Here is a 22,279-nt window from a genome sequence, read left to right on the forward strand (position 1 = left end):
GCTTCGGCCTATCTTGTCATGCACCTCGAGGTATTTCATAACCTCGTCCTTGAGGATCGACTCCAATATCTTTCCAACTACTGATGTCAGACTAATAGGTCTGTCATTTTCTTTTTGCTGCCTCCTTCCTTTCTTAAATAGCGGAACTACATTTGCGACCTTCCAGTCCTCCGGAACCATGCCAGACCCTTTTGATTCCTGGAAGATCATTTCCAACGCTTCCACAATCTCCAAAGCCACCTCCTTCAGAACCCTTGGGTGTACCTCATCCGGACCGGGAGACTTATCTATTCTTAGTCCACTTAGCTTCCCAAGCACTTTTTCTCTAGTAATCTTGACTGTACCTAATTCTATTCCCTGATACCTCTGGCTATCAGGTATATTGCTCATGTCTTCCACTGTGAAGACTGATGCAAAATACTCATTCAGTTCCTCCGCCATCTCTTTGTTATCCATTATAATTTCTCCAGCATCATTTTCAATCAGTCCCGTATCTACCCTTGTCACTCTTTTACTCTTCATATATTTAAAAAAAACTTTTAGTATCCTCTTTTATGTTAATCGCCAACTTCCTTTCATAATTCATCTTTTCTTTCCTAATGACTTTCTTAGTTTCCTTCTGTAAGTTTTCAAAAGTCTTCCAGTCCTCATTTTCCCCACTAATTTTTGCTTCCTTGTACGCCGTTTCTTTTGCTTTTATTTTTGCCTTAACCTCTCTCGTTAGCCACATTTGTGCCATTTTTCCATTCATGATTTTCTTTTTTCTTGGAATATATTTTTCCTGCATTTTCCTTATTTCTTGTAGGAATTTCATCTAATTCTGCTCTGCTGTCCCTCCATTTAGCTTACTTTTCCAATCGACTTGGGCCAGTTCCTCTCTCACACCACTGTAATTTCCTCTGTTCCACTGAAATATTGATACACCTGATACCAGCTTCTCCTTTTCAAATTTGAAACTGAACTCAATCATATTATGATCACTACTTCCAAGGGGTTCCTTTACCTCCAGCTCCCTAATCGCCTCAGGTTTGTTACACAGCACCCAATCCAAAACAGCTGGTCCCCTGGTGGGCTTCTGGACAAGCTGCTCCAAAAAGCCATCCTGTAGGCATTCTACAAACTCCCTCTCCTGAGATCCATTACCTTGCTGACTTTCCCAATCCACTTTCATATTAAAATCCCCCATAATTATCTTGACATTTTCCTTCTGACACGCTTTTTCTATTTCCAGCTGCAACTTGTAGTCCACATCTCGGCTGCTGTTTGGAGGCCTGTATATAACTGCTATTAGTGTCTTTTTACCCTTGCCATTTCTTAACTCGACCCATAAGGATTCTACCTCTTCTGATCCTATGTCCCTTCTTTCTATTGATTTGATATCATTACTTACCATCAGGGCCACACCACCCCCTTTACCTACCTTCCTATCTTTCCTATACACTGTGTATCCTTGGATATTCAACTCCCAATCACATCCATCATTTAGCCATGACTCGGTGATGGCCACAATGTCATATCTTTTAACCTGCAGCTGTGCAGCAAGGTCATCCACTTTATTTCTAATGCTGCATGCATTTAAGTACAGTACATTTAGATCAGTATCTGTTGCCGATTTTGCTATATTTCTATTTTGCAGCAAATTATCCTGTATATTCACCTGCCTGTCCTTGCCATCATATCAAAAGCTGAGAATGGACTTAACCAAGTAAACATGGTCCTACTGTGCACTGCCATAATGGGCTGAGAGACTTCTAATGAAATTGCTAATGGTTCTGCTGAGTCACTGCCCACCACTGCGAGCGTTAGTATTGCGCGTCACACAAAGTTCAAAAAAATGATGTTTATTTTTTTAAAATCACGGAACCCCAAGCAACGTCTCGCAGAACCCTATGGTTTCCTGGAACACTGGATGAGGAACCATGTTCTAATCTGTTGTAAGTCCTTCTGCAGCCTCTGTGCTTCCTTAGAACCACCTGTCCCTCCACCTTTCTTCATATCATCTGGAAACTTGGTCACAATGCCCTCAATTCTGTCATACAAATCATTGACATAAAAAATAAAAAAAACAGCGGTTCCAGCTCCAGCCCCTGCAGAATACCACACATCACCCACAGCTGATCAGAAAAGGCTCCCTTTATTCCCAGTCTTTGCCTCCTGCCAATCAGCCAATGTTCTATCCATGCTAGTATCTTTCCTGTAATACCATGGGCTCTTATCTTGCTTAGAGATCTTGATCAAAGAAATGGAGATGAGTAAAGATGTCTTTATACACCTATACACCTTCCCATGTTTATGACTGCTAATCTCATGGCCACTCTGCTAATGGTGTCACAATGACTTTCACATCATTTTGTGCATTACTCATAATCATCTCTCTCTCTTTTAGAAGCAGGATAACCCAATAAGCTGCAATGTCTTTTTATATTAATTGCCTCTTAGTGGGATGAGCAAACTTGTTTAGTATGTTGACTTCAACATAAAGACCACTTAACAGGTAGAGAACAAGTGTATTGTGAAATCTCTCTGAATTTCTGGGTAGGGACTGTCATAGTGTGCTGTATACAATCACATGGGGTAGCATGAATTCCATATGTAATCTGATTCAGGCAGTATGGCTGCAGGTTATTTGGGCTCTATGATCCTAATTGGATCCTAATCCAAATGAGCACCCATTGAATCACCAAAAGCTTGTGAACATATTTATTTATTTAGAGATACAACTAGATTACGCCCTTGGACACTGCCCAGTAACCCACTGATTTAACCCTGGCCCAATCACAGAACAATTCACAATGACCAATTAACCTACTAATTGGTACATCTTTGGACTATAGGAGGAAACCAGAACATCTGGAGGAAATCCACATGTTCACAGTGAGGACGCTCAAACGTCTTACAGATGACGTCAGAATTGAACTCCGAACTACAACTCCCCAAACTGTAACAGCATACGATAATTGCTATGTTACCATGGCATCACCACAGTATTTATTTTAAATAAAACCTGCATATATAATTTTGAGTGAGAGGAGATTGTGCATACCATTCTGTAGGTAAGAAGCAGAATACTGAAACCTTTGTAGCATAATATTATGCAACAAGTAGCTTTTTGTGTCATTGAATTAGTACTTATGAAATATTTTCCAGTAGACAGGAAAAAATGTTAAAGGAAGCCAAAATGTTTTGAACAGAGACATTTTATTTCCAATCTTAAGAAATGAAATTTCTAATGTTAGAATTCAATCTGCCATGAGAAACCAGCATAATCGTGCAAAATGCAAGAGAAAAAGAATGGGGGGAAAGATCAAGGGAGTCGAGCTAATTAACAATTCTCTTACAGTTTTGATCAGAATACAAGTGAAATTATTATCAGATAGTTGCTCTCTCAGTCCTATTGAAGTAACACAGGACTCAGTTAAACCAATCCAGTGTGTTTTGCCAAATAGATCATCTCCTTCATGCTCCTCTTTTGCAATAAAGGCAGTGCTGTATATCAAATTTATTGAGTCTAACTTTGCTGATGCCTCAAAACAAAGGAATTACCACTTCTCTCACTTAAATCTCTGACATTTCATCTGTTTTACGAGATATTTTCCTTAATAAAAGAGTGAATTTAGCAACAATGAAAATATTAATTTTTATAGCATTAACATTAATGGGTGGCATGGTAGTGTAGTGGTTAGCATAGCACTTACAGTCCCAGTGACTCAGGTTCAGTTCCCGCTGCTGTCTGTAAGGAGTTTGTATGTTCTCCTCATGACCTCATGGGTTTTCTCCAGGTGCTCTGGTTTCCTCCCACAGTCCAAAGACATACTGGCTTTTTGTAAATTTTGTAAATCTCATTGTAAATTTTCTTATGATTAGACTAGGGTTAAATCGGAGGTTGCTGCAGATGATTCAGTACAGGGTGATAGTCTGTAAGAATTAGTTAACATCTTAGTGTGAACGGTTTTCAGACTGCTACAACAAAGTCAAGAGAGCGTTAGATGAGGGTGTGTTTTCCCCCCGATTTATTTAATGTGTACAGTGAAACAATATTACAAAAAATAAGAGACACCTTGGGAATCAAAGTTGGCGGTGAAAACATCAATAATTTCAGATATGCAGATGACACTGTGTTAATTGCAAGTACGGAGGAAGAACTACAAAATTTAATTGATATAATTGTTGAAGGAAGTGCAAAAATGGGTCTATCTATCAATTGCAAAAAGACAGAATGTGTGGTGATATCCAAAAATAAGGAGAATCCTATCTGCAGGCTGAGAATAAATGGGGAAGACATAAAACAAGTACAGAACTTTTGCTACTTAGGAAGCTGGGTGACATCAGATGGCGGGTGCAACTTGGACATCAAAAGAAGAATAGGGATGGCAAAAGACACCTTTACGAGGATGAAGAGTATACTGACCAATACTAAACTAGGCATGACAACCCACCTCAGAGTACTGAAATGTTACGTTTATCCAATTATGTTATATGGCTCACAATGTTGGACAATATCTAGTAACATTAGGAAATGAATTGTAGCCGCATAGATGTGGTTTTTGAGGAGGATGCAAAGAATATCATGGATGAAATGAATATCTAATGACGATGTCATGAACAGAGCAAACACAAAAAGAGAAATAATGTATGAGATCTTGAAAAGGCAACATAACTTCATTGGACATGTGATTAGGAAAGAGGAGGTAGAATGCATGGTAATTATGGGAAAGATTGAAGGGAAGAAAACAAGAGGAAAACAAAGACAAATGATGTTGGAGATAGCAGCCAGAGAACTGGAAATGAATACCAATGAATTGATCCACTTGACCTGAAACAGGAGAGTGTGGGCCATGGCAGTCAAAGCTCAAACTGGGCATGGCACCTGATGATGATGATGATGATAACATTGTCATTGTGTTATAGAATTTACTTGGATCTTTTCTTGCAAATAATTTCACAATAAGGCTGTAATAGCACTTTTTTTGTAAATACACTGTGTATGTGAATGCCATATTACACAGAGAGAATGTTCTTTGATATTTCATACCCATTCTTCACAGAGAGAAGAAAACAAAAAAAATTAAAAGATTATTGACTGGAAATTGGATTTTACTCTCAAATTGTGTGCATGGTACTATTACTATCCAATTAAGGGATCTTTAGAAAACAGTGAAACTTTTGAAATTTACCTTTTTTAAACATTGTTTGCATGTTTCCTCCCATCTTTGGCATGTTGAAATGCAATTTTCATCATTCCCAATGGCAGTTTCCTGCAGAGATAACAACTGCTTTCCTATTGCCATTGGATGTCATGGGAAGCATCTCGCCCTCCATGATAGCCCCAGCAACAGTACAAAGGGTATCATGGAAGAAGAGAAAATACAGGACAGTGAGGATACATATCTCCACTGCCTAGCCAATCTCCTCTCCTGATACCAATATAATGTAGGGAGTCTTTGTTGTACACAGAGTTGGAGAAGTGCTACATCTCTGTGAGGGCAGCAGAGGGAATCATTTTCCCTCTATGTTTTACCACCAGCCTTCCTTCACTTTACCTTTTTTTTCCCATGAATTAGTAAGTGTCAGAAGTGGCTGGAATTAGTCAGGTTCCTTATTACCATCCTTATTAGATTTCTAATTCTGTGATAATGAAGCTTGTCTTGAGCTGTGATTGAGTTTCAGGCTGATGTGTTGTACCTGCAAGTATGAGAGTTGTCCTAACACTCCCAACACCCCAGTAGTGTTATCACGTATTATCATGATCCACGTACTTGATAGGTGAAGGGCATTTGCCAATTTAACATTATAACACATCAATACTATGTCATAGATCAGAAAGGACAGTGGAACATCTCAAAGTTTAAAACACTCTACACAGTTGTAGGTGTTTAATTTTAATCTAGTGCTGTTGATGAAAATCTGATTGTACGTGTTTAAGTTTGGTAAAATGCACTTCTTTGTAGTTCATACTTCTGTACCAGGAGATCCAAATTTTATTCATGGTACCTAACCTTCTGGTATTTCACCTAACTGTAATGTTTTATTTAAAAAAAAAAACTTCAATAATTCAAAGACATTTTGATTAATGTTGTTCACAGAATTGTTTTATAAATATTAAATTATGCAATGCTATTTTGTTTTGTTAATGTTTCAGATTACAAAAGATGTGCAAGGTTGCTTACAAGATTAGCTGTGAGTCCTTTATGTACACAACCCTAAATATTTGCCATGTAAGTATACATACATGAAATGTTTGTAGCAGTAGAGGCTGATATTCCTTTACCCATGAGAGGAAATGTTGAAGCTTTTAGGATTGAGGAAAGATCAGTAACTCGATTAATTTTAAATGTTTGCAATATTTCCATGGTTCATTTTCACTGTAAACATTTTGAACATTTAAGCTGTGCATCTTCTGTTTGAATATTTGCCATAATGAATAAAATGTCATTCTTGATCTATTAGAATAAACAACTCCAAATTACCTCTAATGTGTCTAGTCTAAATTTTCAAAACGTTTCATTTAACGAAATGTTACCCAGGAATGTGTTCCTATCACAAGTCAGACTCGTCTGTAATACTTCCATTGTTCTGAGTGATCTACTTCCTTGTGTATTAAAGGTAGTAGATGTTTGTGAAGAAGTAGAGGATAAGTAAAGGGCTCTACATTGGTGTTAAGTATATCGTACGAATATACAGTATATAATCTATTTGTGCATTAGAATTTGTGCATGTTGTTAAACTGATGTCACTGTAAGTATATCTTAATTTAATGGACAACATGTCACGGTGAAAGAGGAAGATGGTAGAAAGCCCAGGTGTTAGGTTCTGGCTGAAAATGGTGCCAGCTTTGGAAATGCGCCACTTTTATGTGGGACTAGGAAGGAAGGTGCAATGTTGTTACATTGTTCAGAGAGCAAGCCTGTGCAACTAGCTAGAAAACATTAATTGGTATTGAACAGTTAGCCGCCTTCTTTTCACTTATGGCAACAAACAATCTGCCGCTGGTACTCAGCAGACTGAGCAGTATCTTCTCAGGCGGAGACCATAGAGGAGCACGGCTACAACAGTAGTGGGAGTGGAGAGAGAGGATAGTAGAAAGAGGCGAGAGGTTGTTGTAAGACAGGGGCAAGTAGGTGACTATTGGAATAAGGAAGGATGAAACATGATGGGCATATGGAGTCAGGCGGGGAGAGATAGAGTTGCAGTTTGGAGACAGAAGTAAGGGAGTTATAGGTGGAGGCAGATGGAGCTTGGTGGTGGGGGGGAGGGAGGTAAATACAAGTGCAGGTAGGATGTGGTCTAACCAGAGTTTTATGGAGTTGCAACAATATCTCATGGCTCTTCAACTCAATGCCATGACTAATGAAGTCCAACTCACCATACACCTTCTTAACCTTCTTATCAACTTGTGCTACAACTTAAAAAGATTTATGGATGTAAATCCCAAGATACCTCAGTCCTACACACTGTTAAGAATCTTGCCTTCAACCCTGTATGGTGCTTTCAGGTCTAGCAAAAGAAACTGCAAGTGTAAAAAGACCCTGTTGGGAGTTATATAAAGACCTCCGAACACTAATCAGGATGTAGGATATAGATTACAATGGGGGATAGAAAAGATGTAAAAAGAGGAATGTTGCAATAGTTTTGGAGGATTTCACCATGTAGGTAGATTGGGAAAATCAGGCTGGTGCTGGATCCCCAGAGAGGGATTGTCTGTGAGATGGCATTTAGAGTAGCTTGTGGTTGAGCCCACTAGGGGAAAGGCAATTCTGGATTGGGTGTTGGTAATGAACCAGATCTGATAGGGACCCTTAGGAAGCTTGAACATAATATGACACCATGTAGTTTGAGAGGGAGAAGCAAAAGCCAGGTGTATCGGTATTAGAGTGGAATAAAAGGAATTACGGAGATGTGAGAGAGGAACTGACCAAAGTTGATTAGAAGAGGAGGCAAGCAGGGATGATGGCTGAACAGCAATGGCTGGAGTTTCTGGGATGAATTCAGAAGGTACAGGGTGGATACATCCCAAAGAAGAAGAAGGATTCCAAAGGGAGGATGAGGCAACCATGGCTGACAAGGAAAGTCAAAAACAGCATAAAAACAAAAGAGGGAGCATACAATATAGAAAAATTGTGGGAAGTTAGAGGATTTGGAACCTATCTGTTGATCGGAGTAACCATCTGAGGAGGGGAGATGGAGTTGGGGTAAAGTGACTGGTAGCTGATAAGTAGAGACAGATGAAGAGAGGGAGGGAAAGAATGAGAGAGAGTGAGAAAGAGAGAGAGAAAAGGCCAATGGAGACAAATTGAGGAGGGGATGCTGGACGTAGAGATAAAGGCTGGAAATGATATGGAGATGCAAGGGACTACAGATGCTGATAAATAAAGAAGATGATAAGTGGAACCAGATTAGGGAAGGATAATGAACAGATGGAACAACATAATGGAGTGAGTTATATAACTGGGTGACAGGAATGCTAAAGTTTAAATTGTAATTTGATATGTTTTTTTAACAGATCTCATGTTAGCATGAAAACTAGAAAGCTAAAGCTGATTTTCTTATTATCTTAAATCAATGGTCCAGTGAATGCTTCTGGAACCATTTAAGTTTTGTTCTAGATTCCCAGAATCCTGGAAAAATTGTGCAGCTGGGTGAACAGTCATTAAAATGCAAATGGAGTATAGCCCAAAATTATATCTCTGCACATGTGTCCAAGGATTATTAGAGTTGCCATAGCAAGGTCCTGGATAACTTTGGAGTTACAGAAAGATTCAATGAATGGCAATTAGCAGGCAAGGCCTAACTACTTAGAACTTAGGAGATGCAAATGATTATCGATCTGAATTATTAAACTCAACAACACCGTAATTATTACTGCATAGCTACCAGAGATATAATTGAAAAAGCTATCAGCTGCTTAGGATGTACTTTGTGTGTGGAGGCAGAAATGCAGGTTTCTTTTATTCCATAATGTTCAGTGTCCTTGGAATGGTTGTGGTGTTCACAGCATAAGACAGCAGAAGGTCTAGGCACCTGCAGTGTAGGTCCTGAAGGAATATAGGGAAAGTAGTAATGGAGAATGTAATGTTGAGGAAATTGCAGCTAAGATTATCAGGTTTGCCTTTATTAATGCAAAATTCATACAGGTGGCCATCATAGACCTATATGCCATCAATCATTCTTTGCTATTACATCCATTCTACATCACTCCAAACAACCAATCACGTCTTAGAGATTGGTTGCATTGGTCACTGCTTTTTCGTGCCTTCTCAAGCAAAATCAGATGTGATTTGTCACACAAAAACCAAAAAAAAAGCAACTTGTCAAAATGGGCCAACAGTAACACACACAAAATGCTGGAGGAACTCAGCAGACAGGCAGCGTCTATGGAAAAGAGTAAACAATCGATGTTTCGGGCTGATACCCTTCATCAGGACTGAAAAAAAAGATGAGAGGTCAGAGTAAGAATATGGGGGGAGGAAAGGAGGAAGTCTAAGATAGTTGGTGATGGGTGAAACAAGGTGAGGGGGACGGGTAAAGTAAAGAGCTTGGAATTTGATTGGTGTAAGAGTTAAAGGGCTAGAGAAGGGGGAATCTGATAGGAGAGGGTAGAAGAGCATGGAAGAAAGGGGAGGTGATGGGCAAGTAAGAAGATAAGGTTAGAGAGGGAAACAGGGATGGAAATGGTGAAGTGGGTGGCAAGTACCAGAAGTTTGAGAAATCGATGTTCATGCCATCAGGTTAGAAGCTACCCAGACGGGATATAAGATGTTGCTCCTCCAACCTGTGTGTGGCCTCATTGCGGCAGCAGAGGAGGCCATGAACTGACATGTCGGAATGGGAATGGGAAGTAGAATTGAAATGGGTGGCCACCGGGAGATCTTGCTTATTCTGGTGGATGAAGCGTAGGTGTTTGGCGAAGTGGTCTCCAAATCTATGTCGGGTCACCGATATACAGGAGGCCACACTAGGACTACTGGATACAGTAGATGACCCCAACAGACTATCAGGTGAAGGACTGTTTGGAGTCCTGAATGGTAGTGAGGGAGGAGGTGTAGGGGCAGTTGTGGCACTTGTCTGCTTGCAAGGGTAAGTACCAGGAGGGAGATCAGTGGAGAGGGATGGAATGGACAAGTGAGTCACGTAGAGAGTGATCCCTGCAGAAAGCAGTAAGTGTGGGGGAGGGAAAGATGTGCTTGGTGGTGGGATCCCGTTGGAGATGAACAGTAAAATGACTGGAAAAAAGGGAAAGTTGGGAAAACTCAGGAGACTTATGTGGAGAGAGAAACAATCAACATTTCAGATTGATGACCTTGTATTAGATGATTATTCGTCATTGATTAGAAATACTGATTCTGTTTCTTTCTCTACAGCTGTTAGTTTTTCTGTAAGTTTCCAGCAACTACTACACCCTCAAAGTTCAATTTCAAAGTAACTTTATCATCAAATGCGTATATGTCACCATACCCCTGAGATCCTGAGATTCATTTTATTGTGGGCATTCACAATAAATCCAAAATAGAATAATAACTATAATAGAATCAATGAAGGACCACACCACCTTGGGCATTCAGTGTGCAAAAGACAACCAACTGTAAAATATAAAAAGAAAGAAAAAAGTAATAATAAATAAACAATAAATATCAAGAACCTGTGATGAAGAGTCCTTGAATGTGAGTCCGTAGGTTGTGGGAATATTTCAATGATGGGACAAGTGAAGTTGAGTGGTTATCCCCTTTAGATCAAGAATCTGATGTTTGAGGGGTAGTCAGACTTTCCTGAACTTTGAGAGTCCTGAGGTTCCTGTACCTTCTTCCTGATGGCAACAGTGAGAAGCAAGCATGGCGCCTGGGTGGTGGGGTCCTTGACGATGGATGCTGCTTTCCCGCGACAAAGTTTTGTGTAGTGTTCGTAGTGGTGGGGAGGGCTTTACCTATGATGGACTGGGCCCTATCCACTACTTTTTGAAGGATTTTCCTTTCAAGGGCATTGATGTTTCCTTATTAGGCTGTGATGTAACCACTCAATATACTCTCCACTACACATCTATGGAAGGTTGTCAAGCTTCAGATGTCATGCTGAATCTTTGCAAACTTCTAAGGAAGTAGAGGCACTGTTATACTTTCTCTGTAATTGCAGTTATGTGCTGGGCCCAAGACGGTTCCTCCAAAGTAATGACACCAAGGAATTTAAAGCTGCTGACGCTCTCCACTTCTGATCCCCTGATCAGGACCTGCTTTTGAATAAAATACTTAAAGAATGGAAGCATATATATCTTTCCACTTTGGATGTCCTCTGCCAGTTCTCCCTCCCTCTTCCCCACTTATTTCAGCAGGAAGCATCAGCGCCCATCACCCACCAAGCAAGCAATAGCAAAGCCCCAAGTGAAAGACATGATCTGCAGTCCAACAAAAAACTGTTGTTCACTGAACAATACAACATGCTACAGGCTTTCTCTCTCAATAACAAGGGATAGAGAGGTGCCACCTTTTCCACAGAGCGAGGTTAAACCAATAAAACAAACAGTCGCTATTATGCTGTTACAATCTGCTGTGTCACTTTTATTCAGACTTTCTCCAACTTGCGAATCAGCAGCAAACTTTCCCCCATCACAGAGAGAGAGAGACGCAGAGGCAGAGGCAGAGGGGCCTCCAACAGCAGTATCTGCAGTCATGATGCCTCAGTCAGTGACACCAGCTTGGAACTGGTTTGTCAACAGGGCTGCAGGGCCTTACCCCGAAGGTGCGTATCTTCCAGGCCACATCCTGGGGATACTGGACAAACGGCTGGTCAGTGAGCTCTGTGAGTGGGTAGCACTGCTGTAAAAAATTGCAGCTTGGGTGCAGCTGGAGATCACAGACTCCAGCCGAACCCGATTCACCTTAGAAAGAGAAAAAGAGACATTAAAGAAAAGAAATTAAAGCTGCTTCGCAGATCAGCTGGAAGAAGCTGCCTTCTGGTGACATCTGAGCTCTGCCTAATGCTGAGGAATAACACCAGTGCACTGATAAGTACAAGAAAATTGTGAAATGTCCTTTGGTCCTGAAGGAAAAATGTTTTGTTCATTGGAGAAACGAAAGTGAAATGTGGAAACCAAATTCCAATCTCATGGAATAATTGCATTACAACAAACAAAAATAATTAAGAAGCATTTGAAAGCATTAAGAATCTACAAGCATTTGGATAGACAGGGGCTTATTAGGGAGAGTCAACATGGCTTTGTGCGTGGTAGGTCATGTTTGACCAATCTGTTGGAGTTTTTCGAGGAGGTTACCAGGAAAGTGGATGAAGGGAAGGCAGTGGATATTGTCTACATGGACTTCAGTAAGGCCTTTGACAAGGTCCCGCATGGGAGGTTAGTTAGGAAAGTTCAGTCACTAGGTATACATGGAGGGGTGGTAAATTGGATTAGACATTGGCTCGATGGAAGAAGCCAGAGAGTGGTGGCAGAAAATTGCTTCTCTGAGTGGAGGCCTGTGACTAGTGGTGTGCCACAGGGATCAGTGCTGGGTCCATTGTTATTTGTCATCTATATCAATGATCTGGATGATAATGTGGTAAATTGGATCAGCAAGTTTGCTGATGATACAAAGATTGGAGGTGTAGTAGACAGTGAGGAAGGTTTTCAGAGCCTGCAGAGGGACTGGGACCAGCTGGAAAAATAGGCTGAAAAATGGCAGATGGAGTTTAATACTGACAAGTGTGAGGTATTGCACGTTGGAAGGACAAACCAACGTAGAACATACAGGGTTAATGGTAAGGCACTGAGGACTGCAGTGGAACAGAGGGATCTGGGAATACAGATACAAAATTCCCTAAAAGTGTCGTCACAGGTAGATAGGGTTGTAAAGAGAGCTTTTGGTACATTGGCCTTTATTAATCGTAGTATTGAGTATAAGAGCTGGAATGTTATGATGAGGTTGTATAAGGCATTGGTGAGGCCAAATCTGGAGTATTGTGTTCAGTTTTGGTCACCAAATTACAGGAAGGATATAAATAAGGTTGAAAGAGTGCAGAGAAGGTTTACAAGGATGTTGCCGGGACTTGAGAAACTCAGTTACAGAGAAAGATTGAATAGGTTAGGACTTTATTCCCTGGAGCGTAGAAGAATGAGGGGAGATTTGATAGAGGTATATAAAATTATGTTGGGTATAGATAGAGTGAATGCAAGCAGGCTTTTTCCACTGAGGCAAGGGGAGAAAAAAAACCAGAGGACATGGGTTAAGGGTGAGGGGGGAAAAGTTTAAAAGGAACATTAGTGGGGGCTTCTTCACACAGGGAGTGGTGGGAGTATGGAATGAGCTGCCAGACGAGGTGGTAAATGCGGGTTCTTTTTTAACATTTAAGAATAAATTGGACAGATACATGGATGGGAGGTGTATGGAGGGATATGGTCCGTGTGCAGGTCAGTGGGACTAGGCAGAAAATGGTTCGGCACAGCCAAGAAGGGCCAAAGGGCCTGTTTCTGTGCTGTAGTTTCTATAGTTCTATGGTTTCTATGGAAAGCTTTGTAACCAAAAGAATTATATGCATTGAAAGAATTGTCGGTCATCCTCTCTCGGCACTTTGGTCTTTTGCCTCCCAGTGAAATCTTTAGACTAGCAGACAATTAAAGAGGATGACCAGTAAGTCCCATCACAGAGATGACTGGCACTCCCAGCACAATGATATAATGTTAATGTAGCCAGTTTTCCCACATCTTCACCATAGGGCAAATGTTCCGGATATGATGCCCACTTTGCCTGTGTCCCTGGTGCTAGATACTTTCTTTACTTTCTATTATCTTCCATTCAATAATATCCATAACTTTTAAATACTTTCATCAAATCAAATGCTTCCCCTCTGTTTCCAGAATATATCAGAGTAGGTTATTCAGTCCCTTGAGCATTCACTATCATTCCAAATTATAAAGGCTACTCTGAACTTCAAGCCCATTTACCCCAAATTACCATTTTGAATATTGTTTGAAGTGGAAGGAACAGGAAGAGAATGTTAGCATTCCAGTCATAGGGTGGGGTTTTATGGATTCAATGACCAGTGTGATTTCTACAAAACTGTTAGATTAATGTATAGGTCCATGGGGAAGGAATGGAAAGACAAAGAAAAGAACTGGTAGTAAGAAAGGGGATGGAAAAAATCATGGGAGAGGCCAGGGAATAGAAGAAATTTGCAAAGTCTTGACATTGTGTGTTTGCAAAAAAAAATTAATAAAGTTTTGGTGAACTAGAATGGTTGTAAGGATGCACACTGTGCATTCCCACTGTACTTCCATTTGCAATATTCCTCCCCAGACTATAGAACATGGAACATTACAGGCCCTTCAGCCCCCTATGTTGTGCGACCATGTAACCTACTCTAGAAACTGCCTAGAATTACCCTACTGCATTGCCCTCTATTTTTCTAAGCTCCATGTACCTATTTAAGAGTCTCTTAAAAGACCCTATTGTATCCATCTCCACCACTGTCACTGGCAGTGCATTCCACACACCCACCACTCTCTGTGTGAAAAACTTACCTCTGACATCCCCTCCAAGCACCTTAAAACTATGCCCCCTCATGTTAGTCACTTCAGCCCTGGGAAAGTGCCTCTAGCTATCCACAGTGCCCCTCATTGTCTTATACACCTCTATCAGGTCACCTCTCATTCTCCATTGCTCCAAGGGGAAAAGGCCAAGTTCACGCAACCTATACTCATAAGGCATGCTCCCCAATCCAGGCAACATCCTTGTAAATCTCCTCTGCACTCTTTCTATAGTATTCACATCCTTTCTGTAGTGAGGTGACCAGAAACTGAACACAGTACTCCAAGTGGGGTCTGATCAAGGTCTTGCATAGCTGTAACATTACCTCATAGCTCTTGAACTCAGTCCCAGGGTTGATGAATGCCAACACACCATACGCCTTCTTAGCAACGCTGTCAACCTGCGCAGCAGCCCTGACTGTCCTAGTGTCCTATGGAGATAGACCCCAAGATCTCGCTGATCTGCCACACTGCCAAGCAACTTACCATTGATACCATACTCTACCTTGAAATTTGACCTACCAAAGTGAACCACTTCACACTTCTCCATCTGCCACTTCTCAGCCCAGTTCTGCAACATATTGATGTTCCGCTATAACCTCTGACAATCCTCCAGACTATCCACAGAAGGCCCTAATCTCTGTGTCATCAACAAACTTACTAACACACCCTTCTACTTCTTCATCCAGGTCATTTATAAAAATCACAGAGGAGGGATCCCAGAACAGACACATGCAGAACACTACTGGTCACCAAACTCCATGCAGAATACGAACCATCTACAACCATCCTTTGCCTTAAGTGGGCAAGCCAATTCTGGATCCACAAAACAAGGTCTCCTTGGATCCCATGTCTCCTTACTTTCTGAAGGAGCCTTGCATGGGGAGCCTTACTGAAATCCATATGCACTACATCCATTGCTCTACCTTCGACAATAGGTTTTGTTACATCCTCAAAGAATTCAATCAGGCTTGTAAGGCACGACCTGCACTTGACAAAGCTATCCGGACTATCCCTAATCAGATTATGTCTCTCCAAATGCTCATAAATCTTGCCTCTCAGGATCTTCTCCAACAATTTGCCTATCACTGAAGTAAAACTCAATGGCCTATAATTTCCTGGGTTATTTCTACTCCCTTTTTTGAACAAGGGAACAACATTTGTAACCCTCCAGTCCTCTGGTACTTTTCCAGTCCATATTGATGATGCAAAGATCATTGCAGGGGACTCAGCAATCTCCTTCCTCACTTTCCACAGTAGCTTGGGGTATATCTCTTCGGGTCCCAGAGACTTATCTAACTCAATGCTTTTTAAAAGTTCCAGCACATCATCTCCCTTAAAGTCTCTATGTTTAAGCGTTTCAGTCCACTATAAGTCATCCCCACAATTGACAAGGTCCTTTTTCCTGGTGAATACTGAAGCAAAGTATGCATTAAGTATTGCATCTGCTTGGTCCTATCCTCACACAACTCATCCTCTTGCTCTTCGCATACTTGTGGAATGCCTTGGGGTTTTCCTTAATCCTGCACACCAAGGCCTTCTCATGTCCCCTTCTAGCCCTCCTAATTTCATTCTTAAACTCCTTCCTGGCGACCTTGTAATTTTCTAGAACTCTATCAGTTTCCTGAACCTTTCGTAAGTTTTTCATTTCTTCTTAACCAGATTTTCCACATCCTTTGTACAGCATGGTGCCTTTACCCAACCATCCTTTCCTTGCCTTAATGGAACATACCTATGCAAAATGCCATGCAAATGTTCCCTAAACATTTGTTACTTTTGTGAATTTCCCTGAGTACATCTATTCCCAATTTATGCTCCCAAGTTCTTACCTAATAGCATCATATTTCCCCTTACCCCAATTAAATATTTTTGCAAATTGTCTGCTCCTATCCCTCTCCAGCGCTATGATAAAGAAGATACCTCCAAAATGCTCTCCTACTATCATGGGATTCCAGCACTGGGGTGAAAATGCATCCCCATCACTAGCATTGGAGCAACACACATGAAAGTTGCTGGTGAACGCAGCAGGCCTGGCAGCATCTCTAGGAAGAGGTGCAGTCGACGTCAGGACGAAGGGTCTCGGCCTGAAACGTCAATTGCACCTCTTCCTAGAGATGCTGCCTGGCCTGCTGCGTTCACAAGCAACTTTTATGTGTGTTGCTTGAATTTCCAGCATCTGCAGAATTCCTGTTGTTTACTAGCATTGGAGGATAGGTTCTTATGAAACTTTGAAGGTTTAGTCTATATGGCACACAACAAATGCATACACAGTTTACTAAGAATGATTTGCATGAGAAACAGTTTTAGTCTATTTTATAAATTCGCATTTCTTTTTCTTGTAGACCCAAGTTGCTGAAGATGGAAATGTGTGTTGCCTCAGAAGTGCCTTTAAAGTGGATTGGAATTACAGCTGATATTGCTTTGGTTTACAGCATTGTTTAACTGCTGAATGCTTTTTATTTACATGTAAATGTGTATGTATGAGAACATTCCACTTTTTGTGTTAATTAAGCATAACTTTGATCTATAAGATTATTGCATAGAAATCAAATAAACCAATTATTTATTTAAATACTTTCTATATAATGATCTGCACTGATGAAACGATGTAAAACTGCAGAAACCCTGAGCGAAGCAGTAATTTGAATAGGTTCACAGTGTATTGGCCTCCTTTCTTAGACGATGCTGGCAATGGACCAAGATAATAAATTACCAGCACGACAAGTTCTGTTTAACAGTAATGCCAAAAAAGGTGATATTCTAATCTATAGGATGGAAGGTAAATCATTGTACTTATATGGGTATTAGTTGTATAATAAAGCAGCTTACACTATTCCCAAAGTTTATGATGAACAGCTAAAATGAAGATACACTAATTACCACAATAAATATCAATTGAGCGCTTTATACTCGCTGCAATTTCTATTTGGAGTTTGTCCTCCTTTTGGTGACAGGGCTTCATGCTGTTGATTGAGAATGTTGTGCTTTATAAGCAGTTGGTGTTGGATTATTGTGTTTTAAATTTAAAGATTCCTCATGAACTTAAATGGGCCAATCTGATGTGCTAATTATTTTACAATGGATTGTTTCATTGTATTATACTTCCTCAATTTTGTTAAAATGTCTATTTCATTATTTGCACTGAGCTTGAATGCGATGCAATTCACTTTCTATAGGAGCTGTAAATTGAACATTATTCTCTACAAATAATAATGAAAATATTAATTTAATACTTTAGTTCTGAACCTCTGTTAAAATGTATTGCACATTGAGAATTTAAGCTTAATATGTACCTTGCTTTGGAATATTATCCGATAGCTATTATGAATTACCATTGGTACTGGCACTTATGTAAAACATGCAAATAATGTAAATATTGGAAAAAGACTGGAATACAACAATGCTGTTTGATGGAATAAATTATAGTATTAACAAATATTGATCTAGATATTTCTGCTCGTAACTGCTTCCTAATAACAACACAATTAGCCTCACACATTGCTGTATTGGTTATGCACCAAGCTTTTCCATTTTAGACATGATCAAGGATGATTTGTTTTCACATTAGATCTGGGGAAGATGATGAAACCATTGTAGTACCTGCAGCCTCAACAGTGGTGCTTGATGGGTTAGGAGAGTGTGCATCTTTCAGTGCTTTTGCTGGGTCTGGTCCTCTAGTCATGGAGACGTGAGTAGCTCAGTGTCATCTTGGATATTCCTTTCCTACTGTGCACCACATTCTCACTGAGGATGTTGCCACAGTAAGTACAATTTTGGCTGATCTTTCCCCACTCTTGCTTTTATGATCACACTTCCCCCTCTTCATCTATCCAATTTCCTTCTTAAGTAACTAACAGAGAGAAAAAAAATTGAATTGCAGTAAATATACGTTAAGTAAGTAGTACATAAAATTTTGAAATAAATAAGTTGTGAGATAGTGTTCATGGGTTCAATGTCCATTCAGAAATTGGATGGCAGAGGGAAAGAGGGGAAGAAGCTGTTCCTAAATCATCAAACATATGCCTTCAGGCTCCTGTACTTCCTCATGACAGCAATGAGAAGAGGGCATGTCGTGGGTGATGTTGGACTCCGTCTTTTAAAGGCATCACTCCTTGAAGAAGTCCTGGATACTATGGAGGCTAGTGCCCATGATGGAGCTGACTAACTTTACAGATCTCTGCAGCTTACTTCGAGCCTGTTCAGTAGTCCCACCCCTTCCCCATACCAGATAGTGATGCAGCCAGTTAGAATGCTCTCTGTGTACATCTGTAGAAATTTGTTAGTATTTTTGGTGATGTACCAAATCTCCTCAAACACTCTCTTGCCTGCTTTATGGCTATATCAATATATCGGGTCCAGGTTACATTCTCAGAGATATTGACACCCAGAAATTTAAAATTGCTCTCTCTCTCCACTTCTGATTCCTCTATGAGGATTGGTGTGTGTATCCTCAACTTACCCTTTCTGAAGTCCACACTCAGTTCTATGGTCTTACTAATGTTGAGTGCAAGGTTTTTGCTGTGTCACGACTCAACCAGCTGCTATATTTTGCTGTTGTACGCCTTCTTGCCACTATCTGAGATTTTGCCAAAAATGGTTGTATCATCAGCAGATTTATAGCTGGGCATTTGAGCTGTGCCTATCCACACAGTCATGAGGTGTGCCAATGTTGGTTGTCAGCGAGGTGGAGATATTATTACCAATCTGCAGAGGTTATGGTCTTCCGGTTAGGAAGTCGAGGATCCGTTTGCAGGGAGAGGTACAGAGGCGCAGACTCTGGAGCTTTTGATCAGAGCTGTATGAATGATAGTGTTAAACACTGAGTTGTAGTCAAGAAACAGCATCCTGACATAGGATCACCTGGTATTGCCCAGGTGATCCAAGGCCACATGGAGAGCCAATGAGATCGTGTCCATCATAGGCCTAATGTAGTGATAGAAAACTTGCAGTGGGTCCAGGTCCTTGCTGAGGCAAGAGGTGATTCTAACTGTAACAAACCTCCCAAAGCATTTCATCACTGTAGATGTCAGTGCTACTGGATGATAGTCATTAAAGCAGCTCACACTACTCTTCTTCGGCACCAGTATAATTGTTGCGCTTCTGAAGCAGATGGGAACTTCTGATTGTAAATGGCAGATTGCTACAATCACCCCCGCTAGTTGGTTGGTACAGGTTTTCAGAGCCTTACCTGTTACTCCATCAGGACCTGTCGCTTTACAAGGGTTCACCTTCTTGAAGGACAGCCTGACATTGGCCTCCAAGATAGAGATCACCGGGTTACTGGAAGCTGCAAGTATCCTCATAGCTGCAGTTTTATTGTCCCTTTCAAGGCAAGGATAAAAGGCATTGAGCTCATCTGGGAGTGAAACATCACTGCCATTCGCTTTGTAGGAAGTACTGGCCTGCAGACCTTGCCAAAGTTGAATGTGCATCCAATGTTGCCTCTAGCCTTGTTCAGAATTGTCCCTTAGCCCTTGACATAGCCCTCCACAACCCATACCTGGTTTTCTTATATAGACTTGGGTCACCAGACTTGAATGCCACAGATCTAGACCCCAGTAGACTAAGAATCTCCTGGTTCATCCACGGCTTCTAATCTGGGTATATACAGTTTGTTCTCTTAAGCATACACAGGATTTAAAGAAGTCAGTGACAGATGTGGAACACTCATTCAGAGCTGAAGATGAATCCTTGAATACAGTCCAGTCCACCAATTCAAAGCAGTCCTGTAAGTGCTCCTGTGCCTCCCTTGTCCATACCTTCTTGGTCCTCACTACTGCTGCTGCAATCTTCAGTCTCTGCCTATACTCAGGGAGTAGAAGTACAGCCAGGTGATCAGACTTTCCAAAGTATAGCTGGTAAGCGCTCTTGATGGCGGTGTAACAGAGGTCTAGTATGTTGTTTCCTCTAGTTCTACAAATGATATATTTAGTGACTTTACTTTCACCACCTTCTATGAAAGAGAATTCCTCAGATTTCTAAGTAAAGAAATTTCTGCTCATCTCAGTACTAAAATGTGAACGTTTATCCTGGGACTGAGATTATTCGACTCCATTATAGGTACAACCATCCCCACTACTGAGGACATATTCAAGAGGCATTGCCTTAAGAAGGTGACATCCCTCATTAAAGACCTTCAACATTTAGGACATGACATCTTGGCATTGCTACCATTGGGGCGGGGGAAGTGGGGGAGAGTACAGGAGCCTGAAGACTCACACTTAATGTTTTAAAAACAGCTTCTTTCCTTCCACCATCAGATTTCTGAACAGGTCATAAACCCATAAACACTATCCGTTTATTTGAAACAATCATTCTCAGAATCAGGTTTGATCTCATTAGCATATGTTGTGAAATTTGTTGTTTTTCAGCAGCAGTACAGTGCCATATGTAATAATAACAAAAAACTACAAGTTATTAATAAGAATATATATATAAATTTAATATGCAGTGCAAAAAAGAACAATAAAATAAAAAAAAAGTGAGGTATTGTACATGGGTTGATTGTCCATTCTGAAAGCTGATGACAGAGGGGAAGAAACTGTTCCTTTTGCATTTGTTATCTATTTTGTAGGATAGAAATTTTGATATCTTACACTGTACTGCTGCAGCAAAATAAAAAAATCACAACTTTTTTTCAATGATAGTAAATCTGATTCTGATTCTGAAAGTGACCATAATATGGTGGAATTCTTCATTAAGATGGAGAGTGACATAGTTAATTCAGAAACAAAGGTTCTGAACTTAAAGAGGGGTAACTTTGAAGGTATGAGACGTGAATTAGCTAAGATAGGCTGGCAAATGACACTTAAAGGATTGACGGTGGATATGCAATGGCAAGCATTTAAAGGTTGCATGGATGAACTACAACAATTGTTCATCCCAGTTTGGCAAAAGAATAAATCAAGGAAGGTAGTGCACCCGTGGCTGACAAGAGAAATTAGGGATAGTATCAATTCCAAAGAAGAAGCATACAAATTAGCCAGAGAAAGTGGATCACCTGAGGACTGGGAGAAATTCAGAGTTCAGCAGAGGAGGACAAAGGGCTTAATTAGGAAAGGGAAAAAAGATTATGAGAGAAAACTGGCAGGAAACATAAAAACGGACTGTAAAAGCTTTTATAGATATGTGAAAAGGAAAAGACTGGTAAAGACAAATGTAGGTCCCCTGCAGACAGAAACAGGTGAATTGATTATGGGGAGCAAGGACATGGCAGACCAATTGAATAATTACTTTGGTTCTGTCTTCACTAAGGAGGACATAAATAATCTTCCAGAAATAGTAGGGGACAGAGGGTCCAGTGAGATGGAGGAACTGAGCGAAATACATGTTAGTAGGGAAGTGGTGTTAGGTAAATTGAAGGGATTGAAGGCAGATAAATCCCCAGGGCCAGATGGTCTGCATCTCAGGGTGCTTAAGGAAGTAGCCCAAGAAATAGTGGATGCATTAGTGATAACTTTTCAAAACTCGTTAGATTCTGGACTAGTTCCTGAGGATTGGAGGGTGGCTAATGTAACTCCACTTTTTAAAAAAGGAGGGAGAGAGAAACCGGGGAATTATAGACCGGTTAGCCTAACGTCGGTGGTGGGAAACTGCTGGAGTCAGTTATCAAGGATGTGATAACAGCACATTTGGAAAGCAGTGAAATGATCGGACAAAGCCAGCATGGATTTGTGAAAGGAAAATCATGTCTGACGAATCTCATAGAATTTTTTGAGGATGTAACTAGTAGAGTGGATAGGGGAGAACCAGTGGATGTGGTATATTTGGATT

General features: G+C 40.6%; 1 protein-coding gene across 2 annotated transcripts in view; it reads left to right on the top strand.

Moving 5' to 3' along the window:
* The window catches only part of alkal1 (ALK and LTK ligand 1), a 47,063-nt gene extending 29,151 nt beyond the window's left edge, over positions 1-17,912 (top strand). For both annotated transcript variants that reach the window (XM_072258315.1, XM_072258403.1), the window contains exons 4-5: positions 6,140-6,215; positions 16,849-17,912. In XM_072258315.1, the coding sequence (XP_072114416.1) occupies positions 6,140-6,204 (65 nt within the window). In that variant the 3' untranslated portion in view covers positions 6,205-6,215; positions 16,849-17,912. The remainder of the gene's footprint in view (positions 1-6,139; positions 6,216-16,848) is intronic.
* The last annotated feature ends 4,367 nt before the right edge of the window (positions 17,913-22,279 follow it).

The sequence above is a fragment of the Mobula birostris genome, chromosome 1, assembly GCF_030028105.1.
Source record: "Mobula birostris isolate sMobBir1 chromosome 1, sMobBir1.hap1, whole genome shotgun sequence".
In the NCBI taxonomy this organism is placed as follows: domain Eukaryota; kingdom Metazoa; phylum Chordata; class Chondrichthyes; order Myliobatiformes; family Myliobatidae; genus Mobula; species Mobula birostris.